The 17967-nt window shown below is 36.8% G+C and overlaps 1 protein-coding gene across 1 annotated transcript; it reads right to left on the minus strand.

Annotated features, from left to right (window-relative positions):
- Positions 1-15154: 15154 nt before the first annotated feature.
- LOC132547738 (monocarboxylate transporter 2-like) lies at positions 15155-17710 on the minus strand. Its single transcript, XM_060211539.1, has 3 exons — positions 17563-17710; positions 17013-17138; positions 15155-15420 (listed from the first exon to the last, which is right to left on the minus strand). The coding sequence occupies exons 1-3, from the start codon at positions 17708-17710 to the stop codon at positions 15155-15157; spliced, it is 540 nt and encodes a 179-aa protein (XP_060067522.1).
- Positions 17711-17967: the final 257 nt, after the last annotated feature.

The raw sequence follows: 17967 nt of genomic DNA on the forward strand, positions 1-17967 counted from the left end.
TAATGGCAGAAGGTTAGAATTATTGTGTAATGACACAAACCAACTTCAGTTTTCTGTTTAAAAGAACAAATTAGTCTGAAGGCTTTTATACACTTCTGTCTCTGGTGTGAATAACTTCATAACATTTCTTGTGGAATAATGACATATTAGCAATAACAAAACAAAAGATTGACGAGAAGGGAGATAAATCTGCTTTTAATTATCTATGTAAGGCAGCATACAGCCTTAATGGAATGAAGTATTAGTATGAGAAGATATGTGAAATGTATTTGGAAATGCAAGTAAAACTTTCACAAATTTATTTTACAGATATAGGAAGACAAAGCTGTGTGTAGGTGTGTTTATGTTTCTTTAAAAATTCAGTTTATTTAAAAATTTTATTGATTGTTTTGTATTAGAGAAGATATCATTTGAAATGCTTTTATGCTATAGAAATTAAATGAAAGGCTACACTACCATTTTAATGTATAAGTGAAATCTGCTGAAACAAAATATCGGTCATAATTTTTTTTTTTTCAATATGGACATTACCATTTAGGATTATAATCAGATGATTCTGTTTATAACAAATATTTGTGTAAATATGAATATTGCATTAATGCATGAAATGTTTTCTTAAGTGTAATAATGCGAAAACGCAGAGTGGAAAACTGACGATTACACTGCCACTATCATTTTTGCAAACAAATTTCTGACTACAATTTTGTTTGATTATTTGGTCACTATGTCTCCAATCTTTATAAAAATAATGCTGTAGTGTCTTTGTGTACCACTGGGTAGGGGATGGTCTATAACAATACAAATCATATTAAAGATTTTGTATGATTTTCTTTTGAGTGGTCTGAGTGTGGATGAACTTGTACATTTTGCAATTTGTAAGTTGGTACAGTCTGTATGTAGTTCTTTTGAGTGGAATTAATGTGGAAAAATTGTACAAGTTCATTTATGCCACAGTAATAAATTTTGTCCTTGATTTTTCTGTTGAAGAAAATTGACATTTTTAGTGTTGATTTACAAATAAGTATTAGTAGTGAATTCTACCTAAATGTAATGTCTTCACATGATTTTGAAATGTACCACATGTATTTTTGTGAGTTTGTGGTAATGTTGGAGTATAGATAGACATATGTGCTAATGTACAGTCATGATATGGTAGTTTTTTCGCTGTGGTGTCTCCAGTTGATCATTAAATTTATCTGGTGCTATACACCTCAGTTGAAGACCCAAGGTTCCTGGAGTGGTTCCAATTATCATTGAACATCCTGTGTCATTAGGCAAGAAGTTTACATTTCCTACAAGTTGCTCTAGATGAAATGTGATGGACCTTTCTTAAAATGTTTTGTAAGCTGGTCACCAGCTATAATAATTTAATGTTACTTTTGCTTTACATATTCCAAAGATACAGAGTACACAATTCACCTAATATTGAAAGCAACACTCTTGGATGTTGAAGATGTTTCATTAATTTGGTTTCATTTCCTCATGATATGTGATTGTTTCTGAGGAAGCAATCAATGGCAACTTACTACATTTCCTGTATATATAATTATCCATCTATGTACAAGTGTATCATAGCCAACCTTCATGTAATTGTAAGGTTAGAGGAGTGTTTTTACAGCTAGTTGGACTAATGCAACCATGGAATTGTGTTGTTATATACCTATACAGTTAGCTGGATTAGAACAATCATGGAATCATCATCTTATCTACTTATACAGCTAGCTGGATTAGAACAATCATGGCATTGTTACATTATCTACCTATGCAGCTAGCTGGATTAGAACAATCATGGAATCATCATCTTATCTACTTATACAGCTAGCTGGATTAGAACAATCATGGAATTGTTATATTATTTACCTTTGCAGCTAGCTGGATAAGACCAACCATGGAATCATCATCTTATCTACCTATACAGCTAGCTGGATTAGAACAGTCATGGCATTGTTACGTTGTCAACTTATACAGCTAGCTGGATTAGAACAATCATGGAATTGTTATATTATCTACCTATGCAGCTAGCTGGATAAGAACAACCATGGAGTTGTGTTGTTATATACCTATACAGCTAGCTGGATTAGAACAATCATGGAATTGTTACATTATCTACCTACGCAGTTAGCTGGATTAGAACAATAATGGAATTGTTACATTATCTACCTACGCAGTTAGCTGGATTAGAACAATCATGGAACTGTTATTTTCTTATACAGCCCTGAATGTATTTTTTAAATAATTTTTCAAACAGTAACGTACAACATAGAAGCAAATGTAGCAGGGAAGCCCAGTAGGTAGAGATTGAAAGAATCAATGACAATAGAAACAATTAAAAAAAACAACAATAATTTGAATTTAACAAATTTAATAAACAAAATATACAAATGCCTTATGGCTGCTATGATTTTTATGGGATCTACATACATTCTTTTCGAATAATGAACAGGTAAAATTTACAGATAATTTTATTTGTTTTATGAAAGGAATTATGAAATGATGCCTTTTGGAATATAACTAGGTAACATCAAGAATATAAATGTTCTTCAGTGTTACTATTAAAACCTGCACGAAACTGATGTTGAAAATGTTAGATATAATCCATAGTCTCACATATGTATATACAAAATCCTCCTTGGTACCCTGTCCTCTTGTATTTCAATGATTGTCAGTTAATTAGTCCTCCCAAATATCATGAGGTCACTGCTGCTTGTGTCCACATCACAGGATCAGGTTCATTGACATCACTAGCTACTCCATGTTTCTTCTACAGGAAAAGAAACTATATTTAATTCACATTTTAATCTACTTTAATACTTAACGATCTGCAAAAAGGTGATATCTTCACAACTTATTCATGTAAACAATCTAAAAGTAATATAAGGATATGTGTCATTTTGTTTTTATCTTTTATTTTTTCATTATAATTTCGATAATGATACGTTTCGTGCTTGTCTGTTGATAGGTGTCGTGTCTGTCGTTTGTATGTTGGTCGGTAGGTGTCATATCTGTTGTGTGTTTGTCAGTCAGTAGGTGTCGTGTCTGTCATTGGTAAGTTGGTCGGTAGGTGTCGTGTAAGTCGTAGGTAAGTCGGTCGGTAGGTGTCGTGTGCGTCATCGGTCAGTCGGTCGGTAGGCGTCATGTCCATTGTCTGTCAGTAGGATGGTAGGCGTCGTATCCGTCGTCGGTCAGTCGGTCGGAAGGCCTCGTGTCCGTCGTCGGTCAGTCGGTGGGTAGCCGTAGAGTCCGTCGTCGGTCAGTCGGTCATTAGGTCAGTAGACGTAGTGTCCGTAGTCAGTCAGTCGGTAGGTAGGCGTTGTTTCCGTCTTGGGTCAGTCGGTCGTTAGGCGTCGTGTCTGTCGTGGGTCAGTTGGTCGGTAAGCATTGAGTCCGTCGTGGGTCAGTTGGTCGTTAGGCGTCGAGTCCGTCGTGGGTCAGTCAGTCGGTAGGCGTCAAGTCTTTAGTCTGTCAGTCGGTCGGTAGGCGTCGAGTCCGTCGTCGGTCAGTCGGTCGGTAGGCGTCGAGTCCATCGTCGGTCAGTCGGTCGGTAGGCGTCGAGTCCGTCGTCGGTCAGTCGGTCGGTAGGCGTCGGTCAGTCGGTCTAAAGGCGTCGTGTCCGTCGTCGGTCAGTCGGTCGGTAGGCGTCGAGTCTGTAGTCGGTCAGTCGGTCGGTAGGCGTCGAGTCTGTAGTCGGTCAGTCGGTCGGTAGGCGTCGTGTCCGTAGTCGGTCAGTCGGTCGGTAGGCGTCGTGTCAGTAGTCGGTAAGTCGGTCGGTAGGCGTCGTGTCCGTAGTCGGTCAGTCGGTCGGTAGGCGTCGAGTCCGTCGTCGGTCAGTCGGTTGGTAGGCGTCGAGTTGGTCGTCGGTCAGTCGGTCGGTAGTCGTTCGGTAGACTTCGAGTCCGAAATCGGTCAGTCGGTCGGTAGGCGTCGTGTCCGTCGTCGGTCAGTCGGTCGGTAGGCGTCGTGTCTGTAGTCGGTCAGTCGGTCGGTAGGCGTCGAGTCCGTAGTCGGTCAGTCGGTCGGTAGGCGTCGAGTCAGTCGTCGGTCAGTCGGTCGGTAGGCGTCGTGTCAGTAGTCGGTCAGTCGGTCGGTAGGCGTCGAGTCTGTCGTCGGTCAGTCGGTCGGTAGGCGTCGAGTCCGTCGTCGGTCAGTCGGTCGGTAGGCGTCGAGTCAGTAGTCGGTCAGTCGGTCGGTAGGCGTAGAGTCAGTCGTCGGTCAGTCGGTCGGTAGGCGTCGAGTCCGTAGTCGGTCAGTCGGTCGGTAGGCGTCGTGTCAGTAGTCGGTCAGTCGGTCGGTAGGTCGTCGAGTTGGTAGGCGTCGGTCCATCGTCAGTCGGTCGGTAGGCGTCGTGTCCGTAGTCGGTCAGTCGGTCGAAAGGCGTCGAGTCCGTAGTCGGTCAGTCGGTCGGTAGGCGTCGTGTCCATAATCGGTCAGTCGGTCGGTAGGCGTCGTGTCCGTTGTCGGTCAGTCGGTCGGTCGGTAGGCGTCGAGTCCATATTCAGTCAGTCGGTCGGTAGGCGTCGTGTCCGTCAGTCGTCGGTAGGCGTCGGTCGTAGGTCGTAGGTTTCGTGTCGGTAGTCTGTCGTCAGGTGTCGTGTCAGTTGTCGGTAGGTCGTCGTGTCGTGTCAGTCAGTCGGTCGGTAGGCGTCGTGTCTGTCGTCAGTCGGTCGGTAGGGTCGTGTCAGTCGTCGGTCGTAGGTCGGATGATGTCGTGTTAGTCGTCTGTACGTATGGCATGTAAGGGTAGGGTCGTGAGTCCGTAGGTGTGTCATGTAGGTCGGTAGGTGTCGTGTCAGTCGTATGTATGTAGGTCAGTGTCGTCGGTAGTTGAGTCGTCGGTACGTAGGTCGGTCAGGTGTCGTGTCAGTCGGTCAGTCAGTCGGTCGGTCAGATCGTCAGATAATGTTGATGTAGTTTTGTCGTAGGTTTCTGTTTTACCTTAATAAACAATGACTGTAGGGTCAAGTATGTCGGTAGTCGTGTCACTTTTTGTAGTCTGTAGTAAGTCGGTCGTGTCGTGTCAGTTGTCGTTACAGTATGTAGGTCTTGTAGGTGTCGTGTCTGTCGTCGGTACGTAGGTCGGTAGGTGTCGTGTCAGTCCTCTGTATGTAGGTTTATAGGTGTCGTGTCAGTCCTCTGTATGTAGGTCTGTAGGTGTCGTGTCAGTCCTCTGTATGTAGGTCTGTAGGTGTCGTGTCAGTCCTCTGTATGTAGGTCTGTAGGTGTCGTGTCAGTTTTCGGAACATAGGTCGGTTGGTGTCATTTCAGTCTATTTTAAAGTGTTATGATCATCAGTATAATGTTGATGATAGTTTTGTCGTAGGATATTACTTGTTTTACCTTAATAAACAATGACTGTCCTAGTCTTTCAAATAAATGATGGTTAGACTAAATGAGAGAACAGAAATGTTAGTCAAGTGGAAATGGATAGCGGGTGCATGCTGCATACTTACGGTAGTCTGTCTTGTGTCTGGCACTTGAAAAATTAACGCGTTTTGAATCAACATAACATACACACATTTCCATTCTTTTATTCCATAGATTTCAAAATACAATGAAAATCGAATAAAATCAAAGCAATTGACAATATATACTTACAATGATACTGGTTTTTTGGCAATCTTCTCTTTTTCTCTTCATTTTGATGAAAGAAGAATGGGCAGGGGTGGGGCTGGGGGAAAGTGATATTGTCAAAATAAAGATCCAACAAGAATGAAATATGTACATCTTCAGGCATTTTTCTCTAAATACAATAAATAAAATGGGTAATTTTATATTGATTTAATGGATCAGAAGTCAATGATAATGCATTAATGAAAATTCTAAAACAAATTGTAGTTATATGGAATGATCTCCTTTTTTAAGTTTCCATACAGATTACAATATATTAAAAAATGTTAAATGTAAAATCTATTTAAGTAAATACAAACAGATGTACATGTTTCTTGGGGCAGTGGGGACATGCAGGCAAACTTACTCAGACTTTCTTCCTGTTTTTTTCAATCAGTTTCCTAGTTATATAATCTGTAATTCAAAAGAAAATGAAATAAAGGTAATTTACTGTTACAGAGTAATGTAACGGGTAGTAACAGGCAACAACAGAAAGTAAGAGTGAAAGTAGAGTATCAAGTAGTAACAGTTGATAAATAAATGTCACTGAAAATGCAGTAACAAGTGGGAAATATATGAACTCAGCTGAAAGTGGAGTTACAAGTAGCAGCAGGTATAAAAGAGGAAAGTAACTGAAAGTGGAGTAACAAGTAGTTACATGCAATACAGGAAAGTTATGAAGTTAAGGAACAAGTAGTAAAGACAAAGGAAATAACCTGAAAGTGGAGCAATTAGTTAGAGGTAATAAAAGGAAAATAACTGAAAGCTAAGGAACAAATAGTAACATTCATTAAAGGGAAACACTGAAAGTAGAGTAACAAGTAGTAACAGGCAACAAAGTAATGTGACTGACAATTAAGTAAGTAATACCATGTGATCAATGAAAGTAACAGAAAGTAAGGTAATAAGTAGTAACAGGCAGTAAAGAAAAGTTGCTAAAAGTTACAAGTAGCAGCAGGTAAAAAGGGAATTAATATAAAGCTTAAAGTGGAGTAACAAGTATTAACCGCCAATACAGGAAAGTAGTGCAAAAACTTCTGACAACAATAAATGAAAGCAATGTAACTGGAAATAGTTACAAGCAGTAACAGGCACGAAAGGAAAGTAACAATTAATATAGTAACAAAGAGTAACAATCAATAATAGGAGAAACTGAAAGACAAGTAACAAGTAGTGCCAGCCAAGAAAGAGAAGTAACTGAAAAAGGAGTATCAAGTAGTTACAGCAGAGTAACAAAATTAAGAAACAAAGTAGTACAGACAATAAAGGAAATAACCTGAAGTGTAGAGTAAAGTTTTTACAGCAATAAAGAAATGCAAAGTAACTGGAACGAATCACAAGTAGTAACAGGCAATACATGAAAAACACTGAACGTTGAGTAACAAATAGAAACAGTCAATAAATGGAATTAAAATGGAGCAACAAGTAGTAACATGATATACAGGAAAATAATAAAGTTAACAAACAAGTAGTACAGGCAATAAGAAAAGTAACACATACAACTCAAGTTACAAGTACTGACAGTGATAAGGAAAACTACTGAAGGTATGGTAACAAGTCTTTTCAGAGAAGTTAAGTAATTGGAAAAAGTGGCAAATACTTATATGCAATAAAGGAAGCAAACTAAAAGTAAAGTAACAAGTAGTAACAAACAATGATAGTAAGAACTGAAAATCAAGTAATTAGTAGCAACTGGAAATGGATGAACAAGTAGTAACAAGCAATACAGAGAAATAACAAAGTTAAGTAACAAGTAGTAACAAGCAATAATAGGAAGAACTGAAAATCAAGTAATTAGTAGCAAATGGAAATAGATTAACAAGTAGTAACAAGCAATAGAGGGAAATAACAAAGTTAAATAACAAGTAGTAACAAGCAATAATAGGAAGAACTGAAAATCAAGTAATTAGTAGTAACTGGAAATAGATTATTAAGTAGTAACATGCAATACAGGGAAATAACAAAGTTAAGTAACAAGTGTTAACGAGCAATAATAGGAAGAACTGAAAATCAAGTAACTAGTTGTAACTGAAAATAGATTAACAAGTAGTAACATGCAATAATATGAAAAATTGATAATCAAGTAACTACTAGTAACTGAAAATGTATTAACAAGTAGTAACATGCAATACAGGGAAATAACAAAGTTAAGGAACAAGTAGTGCATGCAATTAGGAAAGTAACTGAGTATGGATCAACTAGTAGTAACAGGCAAAAAGGGTAAACAGTTCTTACAGAATTAAGAGAAAACGAAACTGGAAAGAAAAAGAATTATTAAAAGGCAATAAAAGGAGCACAACCCAAGGGAAAAATTAGTAGTAAAAAGCAATATAGGAAAGTATCAGACAGCTAAGTAACAGGAAGTAACAGGCAAACAAGGGAAGTGAATGAAAGTCGACGAGTAGCAACAAGCAATAATGGATTATTCCTAAAAAATTAGAGTAACAAGTTCTAACAGTAATAAAGAGAAACAAAGTAACTGGAAAGAGTAACAAGTAGTAACAGGCGATAAAAGGAAGGTAACTAAAAGTAAAGTAAGTAAAAATGAGGAATAATAGGAACAACTGAAAGTTCAGTATCAAGCAGTGACAGGCAATATAGAGAAGAACCTGAAAGGGGAGTATCAAGTAGTAAAATGTGATGCAGGAAAGTAACAGAGTTTACAAGTAGTACAGACAATAAAGAAAATAAGCTGAAAGTAGAGTAAAAAAGTTTTTACAGCAATAAAGAAATGCAAAGTAACTGGAAAGAATAACAAGTAGTAACAGCCACTAAATGAAAGAAACACTAAAAGTTGAGTAACAAGTAGTAGTAATCAATAAAGGGGAGTAACTGAAAGTGGAGCGACAAGTAGTAACATGATATACAGGAAAATTAACAAAGTTAACCAACAAGTAGTGACAGACAACCGGGAAAGTAACTGAAAGTAAAGTAACAAGTAGGAACAAGTACTAATAGGAAGAAATGAGAATCAATTGACTAGCAGTAACTAAAAACGTAAGTGGAAACAGAGAAGCAAGTAGTAAATGGCAATAAAAGGAAAGCAACCGAAGGGAAGAAATTAGTAATAAGAAGAAATCATCATTATTAAAAATGGAAGAGTCATAGAATATCAATGACTGAAAGTAGATTACAAGGGAAGTAACTCTAATCCTTCAATGTTGTTTTAGTAGGCACTTGCCTTATACAAATGCAATTTGTAGTATTTGTAGTTGTAATTTTGTTAGTACAGTAAGTTTTTAGCAAATTACAATAATCTCAATAAATCACTAAAGTCTTCTTCATAAAATAATATTTAAGATAAAGAAAAATATATGCAACTTACTTCCTTCAAGTCCAGTATACTGAGCTTTGTATTCCCTGTTCACTCTATCAACGTGGTTACTAAGGTCCTGTATCAAAATAACAAAAAAAACTATATATCACAAGAAATTCATAATTAAAATAAATACAACAAATTTCAACATGCAATATGGTGAAACTTAAAACAACACTTAAAAATTTGGTCAGATGTATTTGTTATATATATATATAACAAGGAGAAGTAACTCTGTTGTAACAAACTTCAATATTTTAACAGATGACGTCTGCAGCACTTACAAATACGGACACTTAATAACAAATATATTTGTAGTCCTATCAAGCAATCATTTCCCATTGGGTGTGTGTACAATTTGCATTTTGATACGACAGAGACGTATATAACATATATATATCTCTGGATACAATTAGAAAATGGAATTAATATCAACCATACGACCTCTTACGTCTTAATTTGACATAGACCTTACCACAAAGGCAGCTCGTCCGGACATTTTTTTCGCTAATGAAAAATGCGCCCAATTTTTTCACTGCAGCAAAACGTGCAGTTTTTATATGTATCTGATTGGCTGTTCCTATGTACGAACGATTTCATTGGTCATTGTGATAAAATGACCAAGATATTCCTACTCGGTATATAGATATATAATGTACGTTTGTGTATATAACAAAGGAATGGACACGGTTTAAATTCTGGACACAATATAGTTCCTTATATTAAGCAATATATTTGGTTAAATATTAAATATGCGATACCAATATAATCTATATATATGGTGAAAATAAAGAGACAGTTACGAAGTACATGTTTGTAACTAAAAGAACACAAAGACTTCAAATTGTAATCCGCACTATATGTATTACATATGTGTGTGTGTGAGTGTGCTTGGAGAAATTATGAGTAGATGTCACCGATTTTCACTAAACGTCCCAGTTACATGTTATATGTGTGGTATACACAATATGTCGACTGAAACATTTTAAAAACTAGTTTCAACCTCGTCCGTCAGTGAGTCTTGTTTGTACATAACAAAATACCTATGATTTATCAGTCTACATTGTAGATTAATAATTTGAATAAGTCATTATAAAGCATACTGCACTGTTGTCAGATTGGTATAATAACTGATCCCCACCCCAACCCTAACCCCTGCCCCACCCTCTCCTCACACTTAGCTAATCATTACATATTTAATTATCATGTCTAATAAGCCACTAGTCACTGTTTGGTTAGATATGTTTTTATGACGCATTAATATACATTAAAAAGAACATGTATATTCTATAATGTCTTTGGATATCTTTAACATTACGATTTCTATGTGTTCATGATATATAAATACGATAGGATATGGAAAGGATATATATATATCTAATACATTTAAATGTTGGAATTCTATGTGATTGTAGTTTGATTGAGTCATTCTTAACAAAAACCGTTTTCATTTTCTAGTTTTCCAAAAAGTTTTCAGACGACCTTTCCAGTAGATTGCATTCAGTGACGATTTACACGTATCGAGAAATAGAAGTTTGTCGACTAATACATTTAAATCAGTGATATAAGACTCCGATTTGAGCAAGAGACTTGTAACAAATATCCTCGAATTGTTGTATACATTCCCAAGTACATGTGGCGTTTTATAGTTACTGTAACTGGTATAAAAATGCCGACAGTTGTTTCAATCGCCACACAATCTATCAATTTAGAGAGCGTGCCAGCAGGAAGCTTCGGATGAAATGTATCTCCAACCGATATTCTCTTTCTCCTCCATCTCTTCCCATCATTCTTCCTCCCTTTTCCCGTTGTTTGGTTCGATTGCACCGGTAACGATTTATACTTAGCTCAAAAAGTGTACAACGTCTCTGTCGCCGATACAATTTGTTTACATCACGTCGTACGAATCATGCTTTACTCAGAACACCTGCCAGAATTCAGCACCGTGCACAGTAACACACCTGTCAAACTTGTCCAATACCCATCACGTGCTTCTCAGCAGAAACGTACGCGTGTTACATACGTCTCTGTTCTCAACAAAGCGCACTGTATGTAAAAATAACTCGTGAATAACATAGCTGAGCATAAAACCATGGAAAAATGGATTTCTAATGCGGTATCACTTTCCGTCCCACCATCCATCCGTCTGTTCCATTTCTAGAACAGGTCTTGCTTTCAGTGCAACAACGGAGGTGGGGGCATCAATTGTGCCCCCGATATTCCATATCCAAATCTATCGGGTCTACAGTGGTGATAAGGACCGTGAAAGTCCGGTCATTTTTGGCGAGAGGCTCTGAATATCAACGTTCATGAAGGAGATGTATGACTCTAAAAACGGAAATTTCTTCAGAGTACGTAGATAAAGGGAACTGGGGTCATAATCACTTGATAATATTTTCAAATACATTGCAATTAACATATTAGGAACTACAGAGAAAAGAACAGGAATATGTTATAAGTTTATATGCATGTGACGATGAAAAGATGATGGTACCCAGTATAAACGAAAAAAAATAGTAACACAATAACAATTATGGCTGCGAGAAAGCAGAAAAGAAGATTTGAAAATTGTATTTTGAAGACGTGTATATGCAAAATAAACCGAAACGTGTACCGAGTGAAATAACAGCAGCCATGAAAAGTACTGGGAATTATAACCAAAAGGATTGGAAGGGGACAAATATAAGTTGAAGCGAGGCGTTATTGGGTGTCTGGAGGATTATGATGGAATTGTTGACCCAACCCATCCTTCTTACTACCCATTTACTATTTAACATTTGATGTCAGATCAATTACTGATTAAATGACTTCAAAATCCGGATATATACTATTTTGAAATTTGTATTTTGTTTATTCTTACTTATAGGTACATGTATTTTATATAGAGAGATAACTTGATAGCAGTGAGACTTTTTTGTAACTCTTCCCCATAAAGTGATATTTATTTTCCCGCTATTTTTTCCCGCCTAGAAATGCAGCATCTAAGAAAATGGCAAAGAGGTTCCGAATGGGAAATTACCCATTATTCCTAGACAGTCGGTTTACGGTGAAGTGATAGTGCATGATACGTATTATAAGGAATTTTCCATGTTTGGCATCATTTTGTTCAGATTTACACCAGGATCACGAAAATATATCATATGTAATTGTGGGGAACTAGAAAATTCCCCACAAACTGAACGAACCAAATAACGTTGGTCCTAAGATTGCTGAGAGTTCCCCACAATGAAGCGTATTCTAACCGTTATTCGTTAGTTTACATGTGGGTCCGTTGTTTACCTAGGTTGATGGTCGTTAGTTTACCTGTGGGTCCGTTGTTTACCGAGGTTGATGGTCGTTAGTTTACCTGTGGGTCCGTTGTTTACCGAGGTTGATGGTCGTTAGTTTACCTGTTAGGTCTGTTGTTTACCGTGTTTGATGGTCGTTAGGTTACCTGTTAGGTCCGTTGTTTACCGTATTTGATGGTCGTTAGTTTACCTGTTAGGTCCGTTGTTTACCGTGTTTGATGGTCGTTAGTTTACCTGTGGGTCCATTGTTTACCGTATTTGATGGTCGTTAGTTTACCTGTTAGGTCCGTTGTTTACCGTGTTTGATGGTCGTTAGTTTACCTGTGGGTCCATTGTTTACCGTATTTGATGGTCGTTAGTTTACCTGTTAGGTCCGTTGTTTACCGTGCTTGATGGTCGTTAGTTTACCTGTGGGTCCATTGTTTACCGTGTTTGATGGTCGTTAGTTTACCTGTTAGGTCCGTTGTTTACCGTGTTTGATGGTCGTTAGTTTACCTGTGGGTCCGTTGTTTACCGTGTCTGATGGTCGTTAGTTTACCTGTGGGTCCGTTGTTTACCGTGTTTGATGGTTGTTTACCGTGTTTGATCCTCGTTAGTTTACCTGTTAGGTCCGTTGTTTACCGTGTTTGATGGTCGTTAGGTTACCTGTTAGGTCCGTTGTTTACCGTGTTTGATGGTCGTTAGTTTACCTGTTAGGTCCGTTGTTTACCGTGTTTGATCCTCGTTAGTTTACCTGTTAGGTCCGTTGTTTACCGTGTTTGATGGTCGTTAGGTTACCTGTTAGGTCCGTTGTTTACCGTGTTTGATGGTCGTTAGTTTACCTGTTAGGTCCGTTGTTTACCGTGTTTGATGGTCGTTAGTTTACCTGTGGGTCCGTTGTTTACCGTGTTTGATGGTCGTTAGTTTACCTGTTAGGTCCGTTGTTTACCGTGTTTGATCCTCGTTAGTTTACCTGTTAGGTCCGTTGTTTACCGTGTTTGATGGTCGTTAGTTTACCTGTTAGGTCCGTTGTTTACCGTGTTTGATGGTCGTTAGTTTACCTGTTAGGTCCGTTGTTTACCGTGTTTGATGGTCGTTAGTTTACCTGTTAGGTCCGTTGTTTACCGTGTTTGATGGTCGTTAGGTTACCTGTTAGGTCCGTTGTTTACCGTGTTTGATGGTCGTTAGTTTACCTGTTAGGTCCGTTGTTTACCGTGTTTGATGGTCGTTAGTTTACCTGTTGGGTCCGTTTGGATTGACTACGATTGACATGGAGGGTGTCGCTACACTGTAAGAATACCTGGTCTTATTCTACTTTTCAGGAATCTCCATTCAGATTGTTCTTTTGTTCATGTTTTACAATAGTTTTATTTATTTCGAATTTAAATTTTGATTAGGGTAATATGTTGGTTTTTCTTTTAATTCAATTTTCTCTTTCAAATTATTTGCAATATACTACAGGTATATACAAATGAAATATTAAACTGATAATATATTGATTATTTAGACATATTTTATTATCAGAAACAAATAAATGAATCAGAGACAAGCTCTAGTAACTAATAAACTCTTCTCTATAAATTAACTACAAATAATCTATACACTGCACGTGACACATATTCATACTACAAACATGAAGATATGTAATAAGTAGATGTAAAATTGTTATTTTAAATCATTTTGTCAAAATGGAAAGAACAGAAGAGAAAAAAATATTTACAGAGATTCTATCGATTCAATGCCGACCCCAAACAGTTCAGATTCAGGTAGTACTAAAACACTTTGTTTGTTTTATAAATTTTTGAACAAACCTGACAATATTACAATTAGTTTCATGAGTAAACATCATTTTCATCACATGAGGAAGTTTGTGTATAGAAATCTACGTCTAACTCACACAAAGTATCAGCCAGTTTACGACTATAAATATAAAATAATGAACATGTAAGGAAATAGTGACTGGCGTCTTTAATACCATCACCACACGGACAATTCGTATAAAATATCAAACACAAGCCACTAGAGTGGTGTCTAATTCTGTCAGGTGTAACAGAAAGATATCGATTATTAGGTTTTAAATTATCAGGAACTGAAGAATACGTGCGGGAAAATTTGGTTTTCAAGTTAATTAGTGATGTAGCCGCTTCAGTAGAATTGTCTGAATTATTCCTTAAATGTATACACGACGTAACAAAAGACTTTTTCAGAAGATTGATAAAGATGGAGGAAAAAAGAATTAACACATTTAATGCAAGGTAATTTTTTAGATCTTATACATTGAATTAATAGCAGAATATAATTACATTTGAATTGTAATACTTTAAAGTACCAAATATACGTACACATTACACAGCAATATATCTTCTATGATATCTATCTTTATCAAAAAAATATCTGGGACCAATAACGTAATAATAAGTTATGACGAACACACACACACCCTCACACACACACAAACACACGCGCACACACACACACACACACACACACACACACACACACACACACACACAGAATAACAGAATAATTACTGTACACTATACAACAGAATAACATCTTATAATATATATATGATATTTACTAGAATAGAATGAATAGGAAATAGCTGAAAAGAAAATGAAATCATTATACTTTGAACGTAGTTTGGCATAATCTTTTTAAGCATAATTTTAAAGAAATTATTGCAATGATGAATTAGCGCATTCACAATGATTGCTGTATAAAAACACCGTAACTGCAAGTAGTGTAATCATAGCTTCAGCGCGAAAAACACCAGAATAAAGTTACCACTAAAATTAATAAGTTTAAAGTAAATGACATACCCAGTTTATATTTAATATTGAATTGGTGTAATTATTCTAACTACGTCCGGTTCTTTTTTAAATTGTGACGTCATCTTATTGTTGTCATTTAGAATTGTACATACACTAAATCCATATAGCTTGTATATTGCTATCGCCCACACTTGTTAAACAGGTATTGATATGGCACCATATGCCGTCTCCTTGTCTAATATGTTTACTGATATTTCCACTTTCTCTGTGTAGTCCTTGTAGTTACAGATATCCGAACGTCGTGTAGTATCTAAATGTAATGTTTCGCTTCTCTTAAGCATTGCTGATCTCTTTGTTGTGACGAATAAACTTGGAATCATGACCAAACCAGCAACGACTATGCTTGAACCAGTGAAGAAAAACTCGGCTCCGTCAAACCTTGTCATTCTCGATACAATCCCTACAAGAATACAAAATGTTATGTCTCTCTTCTCTAGAAATATGTTGTCATTCTCGATACCATCCCTACAACCATACAAAATATTATGTCTCTCTTCTCTATAAATATGTTGTCATTCTCGATACCATCCCTACAACCATACAAAATATTATGTCTCTCTTCTCTAGAAATATGTTGTCATTCTCGATACCATCCCTACAAAAATACAAAATGTTATGTCTCTCTTCTTTAGAAATATTTCTCACGAATGCCAGGTATAACATTGTAACGTAGAATCCTCGTTAAAACAGTTTATAACAGTAGAGAGGGAGGGGGACACAGAGAAATGACAAAACACGTGCTGCATTGTCCTCCTCGAGTCTTTCACTTTCACCGTCGTATCTGGTTATGATCAATTCAATCGAGGGCGATCAAACATAACAGAACCAAAAATAATATACACACACTCATAAGGACTTTTCTCTCAATTTCCTCCTTAAAATAAAAGACATAAATTATCGATCTTTAGCTGGAGAGAAAAGCATTATAGTCTCCATTTTGATTTATATCCTTAGGTTAAAATTAAGCACAGAACTGATTTCTATCTACAGACTTCAGAAATAAAAAATACGTTCGGACAGTCAACTATCATATCAGTATGTATATACCTCTGTTACTGGTATATTATGAACAAAAACCTAAAATGCATAATTTCTTTGCGTTAATTTGTAGATATTAATCAAAAGCTATTTTACAAGAATATTTCTATGTAACATTACGCCGTTCAGAAAAGTGTTTTGTAGATAACAACCATAAAACTATTTTCTATTATTGCGCTCAAGAGACTGCCTGCACATTTGCTTAAATTTTGGCAGAAAAGAATTTTTTTCAATAAATGTTTTTTTAAAGATCAATGCTATGCTGAACTTGTGTCTGTAGAGGTCAGTGTACTAGACATGTAACAGTAATTTTATATACTATGGTGACCTTGTGAGTGTCTGTAGAGGTCAGTGCGCTAGACATGTAACAGTAATTTTATATACTATGGTGACCTTGTGAGTGTCTGTAGAGGTCAGTGCGCTAGACATGTAACAGTAACTTTATATACTATGGTGACCTTGTGAGTGTCTGTAGAGGTCAGTGTACTAGACATGTAACAGTAATTTTATATACTATGGTGACCTTGTGAGTGTCTGTAGAGGTCAGTGTACTAGACATGTAACAGTAATTTTATATACTATGGTGACCTTGTGAGTGTCTGTAGAGGTCAGTGTACTAGACATGTAACAGTAACTTTATATACTATGGTGACCTTGTGAGTGTCTGTAGAGGTCAGTGTACTAGACATGTAACAGTAATTTTATATACTATGGTGACCTTGTGAGTGTCTGTAGAGGTCAGTGTACTAGACATGTAACAGTAATTTTACATACTATGCCGACCTTGTGAGTGTCTGTAGAGGTCAGTGTACTAGACATGTAATTTTATATACTATGGTGACCTTGTGAGTGTATGTAGAGGTCAGTGTACTAGACATGTAACTGTAATTTTATATATATTTTATATATACATTGTCTTGATTATCAATCTCATTTTGTGATAAACATACCTACCCGCCAGAGGATTCCCGGTAAAGGATGCTATTGTGTACGCCAAATATACCATACTGAAACATCCCGATAATTTACTTGGCCCGAAAAATTCAATTAATAGCATGTTTGCCAGGTAGTGAATGTTACCTGTAAAGAAAAAAAATCAATCATTTATTATCTCTAGCATTTAATAATGCTGCAATATCAAATAGGCATTTAAAACAAGTTTTGACAACTGAAAAGTAAATACGCATATTAAATGCGAATGCATTTCTTTTTTTTTCTTATTGAGTAAACTGAAAATGGGGTACTTCTTTTACCAAGTCGCATCAATAGTTGTTTTTGGTTTTTAAGTGTTAGTATTTGAAATATTACCCCTGTAAAAAATTTTCTAACAATTTTAACTGACAAGCTCAATAAATAGCATTAGACATGCCTCATTCACTACTATAAGGATTAAATATTTTCGCCGGATTAAGAGTACCCCGAAATCAGCGAGAACAAATCCCCCACGAAAATGAACGATCTTACAGCATATGTGGTTTATGTTGACTTGAACTACTATTTTTACCAAAGAAAAATCCGAATCCAATGGCTGCAGCATAGAAATGGAGTGCAACCGAACACAATGGTATAGATATGAGAGATCCGCCACTGAGGACGCATGCGCAGATGAAGAAGTAGATAATCAATTGGGCCTTCTTCTCAATAATGATCATTCCGACCAGTTTACCGAGAGTGTTCGCTGCACCGGCAAAGAGAAGTGTCGTCGACGCCTGATCTAATGAAAACATTTGCTTGATCATGTAGTTAGGGAGACGCGAATATGTTACCATATACCCGACCAGGTAGAAGTAAGAAGATAAAATGCAGAGGTAGAGGAGAATACTTCCAAACAGTTCTTTGTCTAAGTATACACTATAGGCCTTGATAACCAAAAGGAGAGTACTATCGGCACGCTCTGTAACAAAACAAA

Source organism: Ylistrum balloti, unplaced genomic scaffold (assembly GCF_031769215.1).
Source record: "Ylistrum balloti isolate Yb309-2 unplaced genomic scaffold, AGI_CSIRO_Ybal_v1 Utg369972, whole genome shotgun sequence".
Lineage (NCBI taxonomy): Eukaryota > Metazoa > Mollusca > Bivalvia > Pectinida > Pectinidae > Ylistrum > Ylistrum balloti.

What these genes read in the sequence shown, in the direction of transcription:
- LOC132547738 (XM_060211539.1), bottom strand. Translation starts at nt 17,710, where the DNA reads ATGATCATTATTGAGAAGAAGGCCCAATTGATTATCTACTTCTTCATC. An exon ending in TGGATTCGGATTTTTCTTTG is followed by an intron (nt 17,139 to 17,562) that starts GTAAAAATAGTA and finishes TTTTCTTTACAG; the next exon opens with GTAACATTCACTACCTGGCA. An exon ending in TACCGGGAATCCTCTGGCGG is followed by an intron (nt 15,421 to 17,012) that starts GTAGGTATGTTT and finishes GTATTCTTGTAG; the next exon opens with GGATTGTATCGAGAATGACA.